The sequence below is a fragment of the Bombina bombina genome, chromosome 7 (assembly GCF_027579735.1).
Source record: "Bombina bombina isolate aBomBom1 chromosome 7, aBomBom1.pri, whole genome shotgun sequence".
NCBI lineage: Eukaryota > Metazoa > Chordata > Amphibia > Anura > Bombinatoridae > Bombina > Bombina bombina.
In genome coordinates, this window is record NC_069505.1 from 231,576,753 (window position 1) to 231,596,752 (window position 20,000).

At 36.6% G+C, this 20,000-nt stretch overlaps 1 protein-coding gene across 1 annotated transcript in view; it reads left to right on the forward strand.

Moving 5' to 3' along the window:
- OTOG (otogelin) overlaps window positions 1-20,000 on the forward strand; it is a 576,525-nt gene that overhangs the window by 248,829 nt on the left and 307,696 nt on the right. Inside the window, 2 exon segments of the mRNA XM_053689346.1 lie at window positions 5,182-5,328; window positions 13,450-13,569. Coding sequence (XP_053545321.1) covers window positions 5,182-5,328; window positions 13,450-13,569 — 267 coding nt within the window.

A 20,000-nucleotide genomic window follows, 5' to 3' on the forward strand; every position in this document is an offset into this window, starting at 1 on the left:
ATACAGAGATAGTTCTGGCATTTCTGAGGTCGCATGGGTTGAAAGTGAAAGAAGAAAAGAGTTCTCTATCTACTCTCACAAGGGTTTCCTTCCTAGGGACTCTGATAGATTCTATAGAAATGAAAATTTACCTGACGGAGTCCAGGTTATCAAAACTTCTAAATGCTTGCCGTGTTCTTCACTCCATTCCGTGCCCCACGGTGGCTTAATGGTAGCGGCGATGGACATAGTGCCATTTGCGCGCCTGCATCACAGACCGCTGCAATTATGCATGCTCAGTCAGTGGAATGGGGATTACACAGATTTGTCCCCTCTACTAAATCTGGATCAGGAAACCAGAGATTCTCTTCTCTGGTGGTTATCTCGGGTCCATCTGTCCAAAGGTATGACCTTTTCGCAGGCCAGATTGGACCATTGTAACAACAGACGCCAGCCTTCTAGGTTGGGGTGCAGTCTGGAACTCCCTGAAGGCTCAGGGTTCATGGACTCAGGAGGAGAAACTCCTCCCAATAAATATTCTGGAGTTAAGAGCAATATTCAATGCTCTTCTAGCTTGGCCTCAGTTAGCAACACTGAGGTTCATCAGATTTCAGTCGGACAACATCACGACTGTGGCTTACATCATCCATCAAGGGGGGACCAGGAGTTCCCTAGCGATGTCAGAAGTCTCCAAGATAATTCGCTGGGCAGAGACTCACTCTTGCCACCTATCAGCGATCCATATCCCAGGGGTAGAGAACTGGGAGGCGGATTTTCTAAGTCGTCAGACTTTTCATCCGGGGGAGTGGGAACTCCATCCGGAGGTGTTTGCTCAATTGGTTCTCCGTTGGGGCAAACCAGAACTGGATCTCATGGCGTCTCGCCAGAACGCCAAGCGGCACTGATAGATGCTCTAGCAGCGCCTTCCTTGGTTCTTCAACCTGGCCTATGTGTTTCCACCGTTTCCTCTGCTCCCTCGTCTGATTGCCAAAATCAAACAGGAGAGAGCATCGGTGATATTGATAGCGCCTGCGTGGCCACGCAGGACCTGGTATGCAGACCTAGTGGACATGTCATCCTTTCCACCATGGACTCTGCCTCTGAGACAAGACCTTCTAATACAAGGTCCTTTCAATCATCCGAATCTACTTTCTCTGAGACTGACTGCATGGAGATTGAACGCTTGATCCTATCAAAGCGTGGCTTCTCCGAGTCAGTAATTGATACCTTAATACAGGCACAAAAGCCTGTCACCAGCAAAATTTACCACAAGATTTGGCGTAAATATCTTCATTGGTGTGAATCCAAGAATTACTCATGGAGTAGGGTTTGGATTCCTAGGATATTGTCCTTCCTCCAAGAGGGTTTGGACAAAGGACTATCAGCTAGTTCTTTAAAGGGACAGATTTCTGCTCTGTCTATTCTTTTACACAAGCGTCTGGCAGAAGTTCCAGACGTTCAGGCATTTTGTCAGGCTTTAGTTAGAATTAAGCCTGTGTTTAAACCTGTTGCTCCCCCATGGAGCTTAAACTTGGTTCTTAAAGTTCTTCAAGGGGTTCCGTTTGAACCCCTTCATTCTATTGATATCAAACTTCTATCATGGAAAGTTCTTTTTCTGATGGCTATTTCCTCGGCTCGAAGAGTCTCGGAGTTATCTGCCTTACATTGTGATTCTCCTTATCTGATCTTTCATTCAGATAAAGTAGTTCTGCGTACAAAACCTGGGTTTTTACCTAAGGTGGTTTCAATCAAGAGATTGTTGTTCCATCATTATGTCCTAATCCTTCTTCAAAGAAGGAACGTCTTTTGCATAATCTAGACGTAGTCCATGCATTGAAGTTTTACTTGCAGGCTACTAAAGATTTTCGCCAAACATCTCACCTGTTTGTTATTTACTCTGGACAGAGGAGAGGTCAAAAGGCCTCGGCAACCTCTCTTTCTTTTTGGCTTCGGAGTATAATCCGTTTAGCATATGAGACTGCTGGACAGCAGCCCCCTGAAAGAATTACAGCTCATTCTACTAGAGCTGTGGCTTCCACCTGGGCCTTTAAAAATGACGCCTCTGTTGAACAGATTTGCAAGGCTGCGACTTGGTCTTCCCTTCATACCTTTTCAAAATTTTACAAATTTGATACTTTTGCTTCTTCGGAGGCTGTTTTTGGGAGAAAGGTTCTACAGGCAGTGGTTCCTTCCGTTTAAGTTCCTGCCTTGTCCCTCTCATCATCCGTGTTCTTAAGCTTTGGTATTGGTATCCCACAAGTAATGGATGATCCGTGGACTGGATACACTTAACAAGAGAAAACATAATTTATGCTTACCTGATAAATGTATTTCTCTTGTAGTGTATCCAGTCCACGGCCCGCCCTGTCCTTTTAAGGCAGGTCTAAATTTTTATTAAACTTCAGTCACCACTGCACCCTATGGTTTCTCCTTTCTCGGCTTGTTTCGGTCGAATGACTGGATATGGCAGTTAGGGGAGGAGCTATATAGCAGCTCTGCTGTGGGTGATCCTCTTGCAACTTCCTGTTGGGAAGGAGAATATCCCACAAGTAATGGATGATCCGTGGACTGGATACACTACAAGAGAAATACATTTATCAGGTAAGCATAAATTATGTTTTATACACACACACATATATTTATATATATATTTATACACACACACATATATTTATATATATAATTATACACACACACATATTTATATATATATTTATACACACACACACATATATTTATATATATAATTATACACACACACATATATTTATATATATAATTATACACACACACATATATTTATATACAGTATATATTTATACACACACACACATATATTTATATATATATATTTATACACACACACATATATATATATATATATATATATATATATATTTATACACACACACATATTTATATATATATTTATACACACACACATATATTTATATATATAATTATACACACACACATATATTTATATATATATTTATACACACACACATATATTTATATATATATATATTTATACACACACACATATATTTATATATATATTTATACACATACACATATATTTATATACAGTATATATTTATACACACACACATATATTTATATATATATTTATACACACACACATATATTTATATATATATATATATATATATATATATATATATATATATATATATTTATACACACACACATATATTTATATATATATTTATACACACTCACATATATTTATATATATATTTATACACACACACATATATTTATATATATAATTATACACACACACACATATATATATATATTTATGCACACACACATATATTTATATATATAATTATACACACACACACATATATATATATATATTTATACAAACACACATATTTATATAAATATGTGAATGCATGTATCTCTATGTTTAATCCCTTTCAGACCTCATATCTTTGAGCCCTTATAACATTTTTTATTGCAATAAAAAATAAATATTAGATAATGTTATTATGAGTGTAACTGTACTTTTAAATTCATTGTTATGTGTTTTGTGCAGCTTTTTTGTCTCATGTAACAGTTAAGAGAGCTCTGAAGTCACGGTACTGCGATGCACGTTAAATTCAATTGTGCTCAAGTGAACGTGTTTACTTTAAATTCTATAATATGCAAATACTACCGACGTGCGCAAATAGCTGTGATACACTCCTTATTGCTTGCGTGCAACTGTTAGCTGCCACTTGTAATCTAGCCATAAATGAATATGCAGCTAAAAATGCAAATAAGAGAAGAAACATTGTAGTCTAATATATGGGAATATATATATATTTTAATATGCATGTTGTATTGCTTTGTAGAGTCAGTTGTCAAGTCTGTTGCATTTTTCTTAATTCCATGTTTATGTACTATTTCAAGTCTGTTTTTCTTAGAACGTCTCACTTATCATTTTTAATAATCCTTTAATATTTTTTAAAGATTATTGAAACAATCCTAAAAAGGATCTAAATATAGAAATAATGGAGACCCTTTAGTGTTTATTTCACTTAGAGGGACACCAAACCCATTTTTTCCCTTTCATGATTCAGATAGAGCAGTACTTTTAAGCAACTTTCTAATTTACTCCTATTATCAATTTTTCTTCGTTCTCTTGCTATCTTTATTTAAAAAGCAGGAATGTAAAGCATAGGATCCGTCCCATTTTTGGTTCAGAACCTGGGTTACGCTTGGTTATTGATGGCTAAATGTAGCCACCAAAAAGCAAGCACTATCTATGGTGCTGAACCTAAAATGGGCTGACTCCTATGCTTTACATTCCTGCTTTTTAAATAAAGATAGCAAGAGAATAAAGAAAAAATTATAATAGAAGTAAATTAGAAAGTTGCTTAAAATTGCATGCTCTATCTGAATCATTAAAGAAATTTTTTTGGGTTTAGTGTCCCTTTAACTTAGTTGTAAAAGTTGTAGTGATTTTTACCATAGAAATATATTTAGATATTATTAAATAAAAAATCCATCACCTTTAATAACCACACTTATGATATGTTTGTACCTGTGTGTGTTTTAAGAGGTTGGTGTCTTGTGGTTTAAACATTCACAGTTTATTTGTGTTTGTTTTCTAATAAATGATGTGATTTATATACAGACATATTACCCATTATTTAAGAGATGAGTTTAGTAAATATGTTTCTTGCTGAGAAGGCTTCTCACACATTACTCTAATCCTGTGTATTGTGTCATTTAAAAGATAAGATTCTTCTCTTTTAAATAAACAGTCTCATTGATACATAAATTAATGTTTGGGTGAAATAGAGGCAGATTTATATCCCCCTACAAAGAATTATTCTAACAGGTTAAAAACCTGAAATTGTGCACTGATGATAAACAGAGTATCAAATGGAAGCTCAGTAGAAAGAAGAGATTGTTCTCTTTCCAGAGGGGCCGCACATAACACTTTGCTTTACATTGAGTAAGTTAAGAGTTATGTTACTAAGTGTTACCAGGATTAAATCCTAGAAATGTGTGGGTGAGGTCACTGGGTGTCATCTCACCCCCTTGTAGATGCCCATAGATTGTAGTACCTATTCAGACGGTTTATTTTTATAATATGGATATCTGTCATATAGCTCGGCTAAGCTGTGTCACTCTCAATGATTGTCTAAAAGATAATACAAAATGTCTATTTTTTTCCAACAGAGCTCTGCAAGTTTTATAGATGAAAGACAACAAATGCATATATGGCAAGCAGGCTTTTTTACATTTGTTCATTTTCCTTATGAATTCATTACTCTCTTATGGGACCAAAGGACAACTATTCACATTCAAGTGGGACCTCAGTGGCAGGTGGGTATCCAGTAGAAATATAATTTGTTAAGGAATTAAAAGATGTGCTGAGGGTGTTCATTACTAATTAGGGACATTAGAAGATAACCCCTCCTGGTTTTCACACGCCATTTTATGAGGTATCTGTTTTCAGAGATTAATGAATAAAGTGATGAGACAGAGATGTGATTGCTCCAGACAGCCATTCAGATGTGTGTAGAGTATCATCCTGAATACTTAGTGACATTAAAGCCATTGTTTATATAGGTATGGTACATATTAGCTGAGAATCGCTGCATACAAATTACATATTTTAAAGCGTTGACATTTTGTATTGTGTAAAGAATTTTTAAAATTTTCAGTCCAGGAGCAAAGCCATTGAGAAACGTACTAAGCATTGTTTATTTTATCTCAGTATGGAAAAATAACTGTGTGGCATATTGCAGGGTCAATTCCAGGGTGTACTCCAGCCTCTCTCAGGAACAGTTTTAAAGAAAATGCATGGGAAATAACATGTTTTGTTATGTTGGTTTAAAAATGTGTTTATGGGAGATTAAAACAAAAGTTTTTAATTCCTAAATATACCACTGTGTATGTTATGTGTACATCTGTGTATGTTATGTGTACATCTGTGTTATATGTACACTGTGTATGTTATATGTACATATGTGTTATATGTACACTGTGTATGTTATATGTACATCTGTGTTATATGTACACTGTGTATGTTATATGTGCATCTGTGTTATATGTACACTGTGTATGTTGTATGTACACATGTGTTATATGTACACTGTGTATGTTATGTGTACATCTGTGTTATATGTACATAAGTGTTATATGTATATCTGTGTTATATGTACACTGTGTATGTTGTATGTACACCTGTGTTATATGTACATCTGTGTTATATGTACATCTGTGTTATATGTACACTGTGTATGTTATATGTACACTGTGTATGTTATATGTAAATAAGTGTTATATGTACACTGTGTATGTTATGTGTACATCTGTGTTATATGTACACTGTGTATGTTATGTGTACATCTGTGTTATATGTACACTGTGTATGTTATGTGTTCATCTGTGCTATATGTACATCTGTGTTATGTTATATGTACATCTGTTTGTTATGTGTACATCTGTGTTATATGTACACTGTGTATCTTATGTGTACATCTGTGTTATATGTACATCTGTGTTATATATACACTGTGCATGTTATATGTACACTGTGTATGTTATATGTACACTGTGTATGTTATATGTACATCTGTGTTATGTGTGCATCTGTGTTATATGTACACTGTGTATGTTATATGTACATCTGTGTTATATGTACACTGTGTATGTTATATGTACATCTGTGTTATATGCACACTGTGTATGTTATGTGTACATCTGTGTTATATGTACACTGTGTATGTTATGTGTACATCTGTGTTATATGTACATCTGTGTTATGTTATATGTACATCTGTTTGTTATGTGTACATCTGTGTTATGTGTACATCTGTGTGTGTTATGTGTACATCTGTTGTGTACATCTGTGTTATGTGTACATGTGTAGTGTACATCTGTGTTATGTGTACATCTGTAGTGTACATCTGTGTTATGTGTACATCTGTTGTGTACATCTGTGTTATGTGTACATCTGTGTGTGTTATGTGTACATCTGTAGTGTATATCTGTGTTATGTGTACATCTGTGTTATGTGTACATCTGTGTGTGTTATGTGTACATCTGTGTGTGTTATGTGTACATCTGTTGTGTACATATGCGATATGTGTACATCTGTAGTGTACATCTGTGTTATGTGTACATCTGTTGTGTACATCTGTGTTATGTGTACATCTGTGTTATGTGTACATCTGTGTGTGTTATGTGTACATCTGTAGTGTATATCTGTGTTATGTGTACATCTGTAGTGTACATCTGTGTTATGTGTACATCTGTGGGTGTTATGTGTACATCTGTGTGTGTTATGTGTACATCTGTTGTGTACATCTGTGTTATGTGTACATCTGTGTTATGTGTACATCTGTTGTGTACATCTGTGTTATGTGTACATCTGTTGTGTACATCTGTGTTATATGTACATCTGTTGTGTACATCTGTGTTATATGTACATCTGTGTTATATGTACATCTGCGTATGTTATATGTACACCTGTGTTATATGTACATCTGTGTTATGTGTACATCTGTGTTATATGTACACCTGTGTATGTTATATGTACACCTGTGTTATATGTACATCTGTGTTATATGTGTACATATGTTGTGCACATCTGTGTTATGTGTACATCTGTGTGTGTTATATGTACATCTGTTGTGTACATCTGTGTTATATGCACATCTGTTGGGTACATCTGTGCTATGTGTACATCTGTTGTGTACATCTGTTGTGTACATCTGTGCTATGTGTACATCTGTTGTTTACATCTGTGTTATGTGTGCATCTGTGTTATGTGTACATCTCTTGTGTACATCTGTGTTATATGTACATCTGTTGTGTACATCTGTGCTATGTGTACATCTGTTGTGTACATCTGTTGTGTACATCTGTGTTATGTGTGCATCTGTGTTATGTGTACATCTGTGTTATGTGTGCATCTGTGTTATGTGTACATCTGTTGTTTACATCTGTGTTATGTGTACATCTGTGTTATGTGTACATCTGTTGTTTACATCTGTGTTATGTGTACATCTGTGTGTGTTATGTGTACATCTGTTGTGTACATCTGTGTTATGTGTACATCTGTGCATGTTATATGTACACTGTGTATGTTATGTGTACATCTGTGTTATATGTACACTGTGTATGTTATATGTACATCTGTGTTATATGTACATCTGTGTTATGTGTACATCTGTGTTATATGTACACTGTGTATGTTATGTGTACATCTGTGTTATATGTACACTGTGTATGTTATATGTACCTAAGTGTTATATGTACATCTGTGTATGTTTTATGTACATCTGTGTTATATGTACACTGTGTATGTTATGTGTACATCTGTGTTATATGTACACTGTGTATGTTATATGTACCTAAGTGTTATATGTACATCTGTGTATGTTTTATGTACATCTGTGTTATATGTACACTGTGTATGTTATATGTACATCTGTGTTATGTGTACATCTGTTTGTTATGTGTACATCTGTTGTGTACATCTGTGTGATGTGTACATCTGTTGTGTATATCTGCGTTTGTTATGTGTACATCTGTGTTATGTGTACATCTGTTTTTTATGTGTACATCTGTGCTATGTGTACCTCTGTTGTGTACATCTGTTTGTTGTGTGTACATCTGTGTTATGTGTACATCTGTTTGTTATGTATACATCTGTTTGTTATGTGTACATATGTTGTGTACATCTGTGTTATCTGTACATCTGTGTGTGTTATGTGTACATCTGTTGTGTACATCTGTGTTATGTGTACATCTGTGTGTGTTATGTGTACATCTGTGTTATGTTTACATCTGTTATGTACATCTGTGTTATGTGTACATCTGTGTTATGTGTACATCTGTGTGTGTTACGCGTAAATCTGTTGTGTACATCTGTGTTATGTGTACATCTGTTGTGTACATCTGTGTGTGTTATGTGTACATATGTTGTGTACATCTGTTGTGTACATCTGTGTGTGTTATGTGTACATCTGTGTGTGTTATGTGTACATCTGTGTGTGTTATGTGTACATCTGTTGTGTACATCTGTGTTATGTGTACATCTGTGTGTATGTGTACATCTGTGTGTGTTATGTGTACATCTGTTGCGTACATCTATTGTGTACATCTTTGTTATGTGTACATCTGTGGTGTACATCTGTGTACTAGAAAAATGTAAAATAAGTGAATGTCTCTAAAGAAAGCTGCAGGTACAGGAATAAAAATAATATCAGGGCGAGTAAGAACTATTGTGCAGAACTTGTGCCCAGCACTTTTATTTCCCTTTAACTCTGCACTTTAATTAGACTGAGTGCTTCCCTGCATCACACCTGGCCGCAAGTGAACTAAAGACTATGGGAGAGAAAAAAAGGAGGCGCCACAATAGTGTGAGATCGTAGGTGTATGGGACCCCCACAAAACGATACAGAATCACTTACTAGATTATAAGCACTTGAGAAGTGCCACAGGTGCAGGCTGAACTATTAAAAGCTGTCCAGCGAGCTTAACTTCAAGATCCAATGGCCCAAGGAAAAATTCGATTTCCCCCACATATACTGGGGTCGGAAATGAGCCCAGTATTGGTATTGGTATGAATATCCACTCGGGGCAAATATACAGCTAATACAGAGCTGAAAGCTGGTTAAAAATCAGAGCAGAATAAGGTACCCAGGTACTCTAGAGTATACGTATAGTCCTTTTCCAAAAGTCCATGTAATGGAGATTCTTTCCTCCGGATGTCCACTAAATAGCGGGTATGCGGCAGCAAACACTCCTTCCAAGGCTGATGGCACCAGCGGCGGTCCAGCAGCAGCTGCACAGGAAGTAAATGGGAGGGGAACAACAGAACACTTGTTCTGTTGTTCCCCTCCCATTTACTTCCTGTGCAGCTGCTGCTGAACCGCCGCTGGTGCCATCAGCCTTGGAAGGAGTGTTTGCTGCCGCATACCCGCTATTTAGTGGACATCCGGAGGAAAGAATCTCCATTACATGGACTTTTGGAAAAGGACTATACGTATACTCTAGAGTACCTGGGTACCTTATTCTGCTCTGATTTTTAACCAGCTTTCAGCTCTGTATTAGCTGTATATTTGCCCCAAGTGGATATTCATACCAATACCAATACTGGGCTCATTTCCGACCCCAGTATATGTGGGGGAAATCGAATTTTTCCTTGGGCCATTGGATCTTGAAGTTAAGCTCGCTGGACAGCTTTTAATAGTTCAGCCTGCACCTGTGGCACTTCTCAAGTGCTTATAATCTAGTAAGTGATTCTGTATCGTTTTGTGGGGGTCCCATACACCTACGATCTCACACTATTGTGGCGCCTCCTTTTTTTCTCTCCCATCTATCTGCAGACCGCCGCTGGTGCCATCAGCCTTGGAAGGAGTGTTTGCTGCCGCATACCCGCTATTTAGTGGACATCCGGAGGAAAGAATCTCCATTACATGGACTTTTGGAAAAGGACTATACGTATACTCTAGAGTACCTGGGTACCTTATTGTATGTATCCGATATTGCTTTACAATACCACCACCAATATGTGTCTTTAATATCGCTTGTTACTATGGTGTGTTTGTAACATCTCTCACATTGATAGTCACTTTGTCTTAGTAACATTGTGTTTATTGTTGGATGTTGATTGATTCTATTAGAAGGACACATTATATTATATATATCACTTTTTGGCACTGTATTATATGACAATTTGAGTTCACATATATCATATTGTTTTTTGTACACATATATATATATCCAGTACCAGTTAACTATCACATAAAATTTAAAATTGTGAATTTATATCACGCACATCTCAAATCCTTGTCCTTTGTTGAAGAAGACACTAAGGATATTGAGATATATAAAAAATATTTCTACATATGCATTTTTGTACACTTATTTGTGTGCATCACATCTAGGCGCCTTCACTTTTAATATATTATTTTTTGTTTGAACTAAAGACTATCCAGAGCTAGTACTTTGTATAGTATCTATAAACTGTACTTTGTATAGTATCTATAAACTGTACTTTGTATAGTATCTATAAACTGTAATTTGTATAATATCTATAAACTGTACTTTGTATAGTATCTATAAACTGTACTTTGTATAGTATCTATAAACTGTACTTTGTATAATATCTATAAATTGTACTTTGTATAGTATCTATAAACTGTACTTTGTATAGTATCTATAAACAGTACTTTTGTATAGTATCTGTAAACTGTACTTTGTATAGTATCTATAAACTGTACTTTGTATAATATCTATAAACTGTACTTTGTATAGTATCTATAAACTGTACTTTGTATAATAACTATAAACAGTACTTTGTATAGTATCTATAAACTGTACTTTGTATATTATCTATAAACTGTACTTTGTTTAGTATCTATAAACTGTACTTTGTATAGTATCTATAAACTGTACTTTTGTATAGTAACTATAAACAGTACTTTGTATAGTATCCATAAACTGTACTTCGTATAGTAACTATAAACTGTACTTTGTATAGTATCTATAAACAGTTCTTTGTATAGTATCTATAAACTGTACTTTGTATGGTATCTATAAACAGTACTTTTGTATAGTATCTATAAACTGTACTTTGTATAATATCTATAAACTGTACTTTGTATAGTATGTATAAACTGTACTTTTGTATAATAACTATAAACAGTACTTTGTATAGTAACTATAAACTGTACTTTGTATAGTATTTATAAACTGTAATTTGTATAGTATCTATAAGCTGTACTTTGTATAGTATCTATAAACAGTACTTTGTATAGTATCTATAAACTGTACTTTGTATAGTATCTATAAACTGTACTTTTGTATAGTAACTATAAACAGTACTTTGTATAGTATCTATAAACTGTACTTTGTATAGTATCAATAAACAGTACTTTTGTATAGTATCTATAAACTGTACTTTGTATAATATATATAAACTGTACTTTGTATAGTATCTATAAACTGTACTTTGTATAATAACTATAAACAGTACTTTGTATAGTATCTATAAACTGTACTTTGTATATTATCTATAAACTGTACTTTGTATAGTATCTATAAACTGTACTTTGTATAGTATCTATAAACTGTACTTTTGTATAGTAACTATAAACAGTACTTTGTATAGTATCTATAAACTGTACTTCGTATAGTAACTATAAACTGTACTTTGTATAGTATCAATAAACAGTACTTTTGTATAGTATCTATAAACTGTACTTCGTATAGTAACTATAAACTGTACTTTGTATAGTATCTATAAACTGTACTTCGTATAGTAACTATAAACAGTACTTTTGTATAGTATCTATAAACTGTACTTTGTATAATAACTATAAACAGTACTTTGTATAGTATCTATAAACTGTACTTTGTATAGTATGTATAAACTGTACTTTTGTATAATAACTGTAAACAGTACTTTGTATAGTATCTATCTATAAACTGTACTTTGTATAGGATCTATAAACAGTACTTTGTATAGGATCTATAAACAGTACTTTGTATAGGATCTATAAACTGTACTTTTGTATAGTAACTATAAAAGGTAATTTGTATAGTATCTATAAACTGTACTTTTGTATAATAACTATAAACAGTACTTTGTATAGTTTCTAATGGGGCCTATCTATCAAGCTCTGAATGGAGCTTGATGCCCCGTGTTTCTGGCGAGCCTGCAGGCTGACCAGAAACAGCAGTTATGACGCAGCGGTCACAAAGACCGCTGCTCTATAACCCTATCCGCCTGCTCTTCGCAGGCGGACAGGAATCGCAACAATTCAACCCGATTGGGTTGATTGACACCCCTTGCTGGCGGCCCATTGGCCGTGAGTCTGCAGGGGGTGGCGTTGCACCAGCTGCTGGTGCAATGTTAAATGCGGAGAGCATATTGCTCTCCGCATTCAGCGATGTCTTGCGGACCTGATCCGCACTGTCAGATCAGGTCCGCAAGAAATTTCTTAAATATGCCTCATAAACTGTACTTTGTATAGTATTTATAAACTGTACTTTGTATAGTATCTATAAAACTGTACTTTGTATAGTATCTATAAACAGTACTTTGTATAGTATCTATAAACTGTACTTTTGTATAGTAACTATAACAGTACTTTGTATAGTAACTATAAACTGTACTTTGTATAGTAACTATAAACAGTAAAGTGGCACACATTATGAAACATATATTAGTAAGTAGCTTTATATTTCTTTAGGAATTATTATGATAAATGCATCTTCTTTGTGTAATGTTACTGTGCTAATGTGTGACTGTGTAATGAAGTGTTATGGGTATTAATGCACAATAACAAACCTTACAACGTTATAGACAGAAACTCACTAGACTAAATGTTATTCTGCAATATTCTTCATTTTCTGTTCAACAAAACCAGCATTTATTTGTTTGGTACCTTTAATCTAATACTGGAAATGTTTGTTTTTTTAAAGGGTGAACTGAGTGGACTTTGTGGAAATTTTGACCTGAAAACTGTAAATGAGATGAGGACTGCAGATAATTTTGACTTAACCAATGCCCAGGAGTTTGGTAACAGCTGGACAGCAGTGGAGGTAAGATAAACACAGATCAGTGAGGATATATGTGTGTGTGTTTTCTTATAATATCCTTTGCTAAAATATAACTTTCCATGTCAGTATACTCAGGTATGCAGAGGAGCGGGCAAAATAAAGAGTTTTTTTTTTTCTTTCATGATTCAGATAGAACATACAATTTATATCAGCTTTCCATTTTACTTCTATTATCAATTTTTTCCCATTTTCTTGTTATCCTTTGTTGAAAAGCAGGAAGATAAGCCTAGGAGTGTGCACGTGTCTGCAGTAATATATGGCAGCAGTTTTGCAACATCATACATTAGCAAGAGCACTAGATGGCAGCACTATTTCCTGTCATGCAGAGTTACATGCATGTGCACGCTACCTATTTAGAATCTTTTAAACAAAGAATAACAACATAGCAAATTTGATAATAGAAGTAAATTGAAAACTTTTTAAAATTTGTATTCTCTAGCTGAATCGTGACAAAAAAATGTGTTGCATATCCCTTTAAGTATATGGGGGCCGATTTATGAAAGTGCGAACGGACATGATGCTCTGTAGCATTTATCATTGCACAAGCATTTCACTAGAAATGCTTGTGCAATGCTGCCCCCTGCACATTAGTGGCCAATCGGCCGCTAGCAGGGGCTGTCAATAAACCCGATCGTATGCAATCGGGCTAATTGCTGTCCACCGCCTCAGAGCAGGCCTGAAGGCTCGCACGGAAACAAGTATATACGGCGGTGATACATCAGCCCCATAGTCTTCTGTTTACTCCCGTCTACCTTGGTACGTTTTCATGGGAAATGTTTAACAAAGAAGAAAAGGAGAAAGGGGCAAATTTAATAGATTTACTCAATAAGAAAGAGCTTTTTTTTAACTGTATGTGCCATTTGCATTGTGTAAATGTAATGATCACTTTCATACCCATTTAACTAGTTCTACAACACCAGCACTGATTCAATACAAATCATTAGTAAAACTAATATCTCGCTGAAAAAAAACTTGCCCAAATTTGCATCTTGAAAATTTTGGACTTGACAAAGATTTGTCCTGCCCTTTGTCAGAGCAGTGAGATCAGCTCTACTGAAATCAATAGGGCTGCTTCTAACAACTACTAAGTTCTTGCTGCATAGAACAAATTCCAATGTCAGGGATACCAAGATTACAAAATGTTTTAAAAACTTGATAAAACAAAACTGCACCCTCTACAAAGCAATCTATTAAAAGAAAATAACATAACGAGACGCGGTCACAAGAATACTTCCCAGGGCAATCTCGTCTTTTAGATCCCACATGCTGTCACATGGTGAAAAGACCCAACCACTCTGCAATAATGCCCCTCTTACACATGAGTTTCAGTTGTAATTATTATTTTATGTGGTGCTGTGCAAGATATCATGGATTGGGCCATTTAACATAACTATGGCCTAGATTACGAGTTTTGCGTTAGAGGCTATGCGGTGCTAACGAGCAGTTTTCTCTCACCGCTCACTAACCTGCAGCGCTGGTATTACGAGTTTTCAGAAACCTGGCGTTAAAAGACAAGAAGTGAGCGTTGAGCAAAATTTTGCTCATTACCGCACTCCAATACCAGCGCTGCTTAAGTCAGCGGTGAGCTGGTTGTACGTGCTCGTGCACGATTTCCCCATAGGAATCAACGGGGAGAGCCTACTGAGAAAAAGTCTAACACCTGCAAAAAAGCAGCGTAAAACTCAGTAACGCAGCCCCACTGATTCCTATGGGGAAATAAAATGTATGTCTACACCTAACACCCTAACATGAACCCCGAGTCTAAACACCCCTAATCTTACACTTATTAACCCCTAATCTGCCGTCCCCGACATCGCCGCCACCTACATTATACTTATAAACCCCTAATCTGCTGCCCCTAACATCGCCGACACCTACATACTATTTATTTAACCCTAATCTGCCGCTCCCAATGTCGCCGTAACCTACCTACACTTATTAACCCTAATCTGCCGCCCCCAACGTTGCCGCCACTATAATAAACACATTAACCCCTAAACCGCCGCACTCCCGCCTCGCAAACATTAGTTAAATATTATTAACCCCTAATCTGCCATCCCTAACATCGCTGTCACCTACCTACATTTATTAACCCCTATTAACCCTAATCTGCCGCCCCCAACGTTGCCGCCACTATAATAAACACATTAACCCCTAAACCGCCGCACTCCCGCCTCGCAAACATTAGTTAAATATTATTAACCCCTAATCTGCCGTCCCTAACATCGCTGTCACCTACCTACATTTATTAACCCCTAATCTGCCGCCCCAATGTCGCCACCACTATACTAAATGTATTAACCCCTTAAATCTAAGTCTAACCCTAACACCCCCTAACTTAAATATAATTTAAATAAGTCTAAATAAAATTACTAACATTAACTAAATTATTCCTATTTAAAACTAAAAACTAATAGTTACATTGTAGCTAGCTTAGGGTTTATTTTTATTTTATTTTAGGGTTTATTTTTTTATTTTACAGGCAAGTTTGTATTTATTTTAACTAAGTAGAATAGTTATTAAATAGTTATTAACTATTTAATAACTACCTAGCTAAAATAAATACAAAAGTACCTGTAAAATAAAACCTAACCTAAGTTACACTAACACCTAACACTACACTATAATTAAATAAATAACTAAATTAAATACAATTACCTAAATTAAATTAAATTAGCTAAAGTACAAACTAAAAACAAACACTAAATTACAGAAAATAATAAACAAATTACAGATATTTAAACTAATTACACCTAATCTAATAGCCCTACCAAAATTAAAAAAAGCCCCCCCAAAATAAAAAAAAACCCTAGCCTAAACTAAACTACCAATAGCTCTTAAAAGGGCCTTTTGCGGGGCATTGCCCCAAAGTAATCAGCTCTTTTACCTGTAAAAAAAAAATACAAACAACCCCCCCAACAGTTAAACCCACCACCCACACAACCAACCCCCCAAATAAAATACTATCTAAAAAAAACTAAGCTCCCCATTGCCCTGAAAAGGTCATTTGGATGGGCATCACCCTTAAAAGGGCAGTTAGCTGTTTTGCAGGCCCAAAGTCCCTAACCTAAAAATAAAACCAACCCAATACACCCTTAAAAAACCTAACACTAACCCCCTGAAGATTGACTTACCAGGAGGAGACTTAATCCAAGCTGGGCCGAAGTCCTCAACAAAGCCTGGAGAAGTTTTCATCCAAGCCGGGCGAAGTGGTCTTCATCCAGACGGCATCTTCTATCTTCATCCATCCGGCGTGGAGCGGGTCCATCTTCAAGACATCCCACGTGGAGCATCCTCTTCATCCGACGACTAAAGATGAATGAAGGTACCTTTAAGTGACGTCATCCAAGATGGCGTCCCTTAGATTCCGATTGGCTGATAGAATTCTATCAGCCAATCGGAATTAAGGTAGAAAAAAATCCAGCCAATAGGATTGAGCTTGCATTCTATTGGCTGATAGGAACAGTGGCGGCGACATTGGGGGCAGCAGATTAGGGGTTAATAAATGTAGGTAGGTGGGGGCGATGTTAGAGACGGAAGATTAGGGGTTAATAATATTTAACTAATGTTTGCGAGGCGGTAGTGCGGCGATTTAGGGGTTAATATGTTTATTATAGTGGCGGCGACGTTGGGGCAGCAGATTAGGGGTTAATAAGTGTAGGTAGGTTGCTGCGACATTGAGGGCAGCAGATTAGGGGTTAATAAAAATAATGTAGGTGTCGGCGATGTTGGGGCAGCAGATTAGGGGTTTATAAATATAATGTAGGTGGCGGCGGTGTCCGGAGCGACAGGTTAGGGGTTAAAATTTTTATTATAGTGTTTGCGATGCAGGAGGGCCTCGGTTTAGGGGTTAATAGGTAGTTTATGGGTGTTAGTGTACTTTTTAGCACTTTAGTTATGAGTTTAATGTTACGGCGTTGTACCATAAAACTCTTAACTACTGACTTTTAAATGCATTAGGACTCTTGACAGGGTAGGGTGTACCGCTCACTTTTTGGCCTCCCAGGACAGACTCGTAATACCGGCGCTATGGAAGTCCCATATAAAAAAGACTTTACGAAGTTTACGTAAGTCGTTTTGCGGTAAGGCCAAAGAAGTGTGCAATACACCTAAACCTTCAAGACTCGTAATACCAGCGGGCGTAAAAAAGCAGCGTTAGGACCTCTTAACGCTGCTTTTTTACCCTAACGCACAACTCGTAATCTAGCTGTTAATGTGTTAAAAGAAGGAACATCCATTGGCAATTGGCTATAGAACCTCAATAAATTTCAACGAGACCCCTCAGCAGCTTTAAGACCAGGAGAGGAACTACAATTGGTGTGGCATGTGCAATGACACCAGGGCCCAAGTACTGGGGGCCCATAGCAACCTGTCTATATATAGGCGTGTGCAGAATGTGTACAATTCTAATGCGGGAGAGCTTTTTATTAGTGCAGGTTGCAAGTCTGTCTATCAGTCAATCAATCCATAAAGTCATTATACAGGGCAGCAGTATATTATTACTATTGTTTACTACTGAGTTACTATTGGGGGGCCCAAAAACCTTTTGCACCAGGGCCCTGTGTTAAGTAGGTCCGCTACTGAAATGACGGTCTATGGCCTCTAGTTAGCAATGTCTGTTGGACCTGATCCGACAGTGCGGATCAGGTCCGACAGACATTGCTGAATACGGCGAGCAATACGCTCGCCGTATTCAGCATTGCACCAGCAGCTCACAAGAGCTGCTGGTGCAACGCCGCCCCCTGCAGACTCGCGGTCAATGGGCCGCCAGCAAGGGGGTGTCAATCAACCCGATCGTACTCGATCGGGTTGAATTGCGACGATGTCTGTCCCCCTGCTAAGAGCAGGGGACAGGTTATGGAGCAGCAGTCTTTCGGAGCTTGATACATATGCCCCAATGAATCTAACCCACTGAATGCTTATAATGTGTCGAAATTACATAGGCCTAGATTACAAGTGGAGAGCAAAAATAACAGTGCTACTGAGTGCTAACACAACTCAAGATAAATCAATAGTGCTCCTATTCTTGTCTTCATATTACAAGTTAAAAGTAAATAGTTATTGCTCGAGCGAAAGCCTCAGGTGCTTTAAATATAAAGGTCGGAGAGTGTGGCTGCGCTAACTCCATGTATGTATGTGTGTGTATGTGTATGTATTCACATATATATATATATATATATATATATATATATATATACATACACTAGGCGATAAGCCTTTCCAGAGGGCAGTCTATGTTTAAAAAATACAAACTCCCTAGCTAAAGTTACAAAGAATAAAAAATGTAAAATTACAGAAAAAAATAAACAAAGCTATCCAAAATAAAGAAATAAACCTAAACTTATACCCCTATAAAAATAAAAAATCCCCCCCAAAATAAAAACATCTCCTATTCTAATACTTGAAGGGACAGTAAACCTTAAAAATAATGTTATATAATTCTGCACATATATAACATATATATAACATTATATTAGCGCAAACATTTTAAAATTAAATTTGCCCTTTGAATTTAAAAAAAAAAACTGCTGTTTTACAGACCCGCTCTCTGTGATCTTCTGAGCGGGTCTGTTTTTTTCAAAGAGCGCATCGGGCCAGCTGTATAGTCACAGCCCGGCCCAACCGCGCCATAAGACTAAGTGCAGCTCGCTCCTGCTGTCTGACAGAGCGCTATGGCGCGGTCGGGCCGGGCTGTGACTATACAGCTGGCCCGATGCGCTGTTTGAAAAAAAACAGACCCGCTCAGAAGATCACAGAGAGCGGGTCTGTAAAACAGCAGGTTTTTTTTAAAATTCAAAGGGGAAATTTTGTTTTAAAACGTTTGCGCTAATATAATGTTATATAATTCTGCACTATGTGCAGAATTATATAACATTATTTTTAATGTTTACTGACACTTTAACTACCAATAGCCCTTAAAAAAGCCTTTTGTAGGCCATTGCCCTAAGTGAAACAGCTCTTTTACTTAAAAAAAATTACCACCCAACCAACAAAATAAAAAACCTAACACTAAAAAAACCTTAGCTACCCATTGCCCTTAAGGGGCATTTGTATTTGCATTGCCCTTAAAGGACATTCAGCTATTTTACTGCCCTTAAAAGGGCAATCAGATCTTTCACAGCCCATTAAATCCCTAATCTTAAAAATAAAAAAAAATCCTAAAACTAAGCCCGAAATAGGTACTTAACGTTCATGAAGTCCGGCGGTGAAGGTCTTCTTTCATGCGGCTCCATCATCTTCTATCTTCATCCGGAGTGAAGGCGGCGCAGAGTGGTCTTCCGTGATGCACGGATCCAGTGCGGCAGTCCTCAGTGCCGGTGATTCTCACCAGCGTGGAAGCTCCTATTCATCCAATCTCTGGGATACACTGAAAATTGAATGCAAGGTACTGCATTCAATTTGGGGTAACTTGC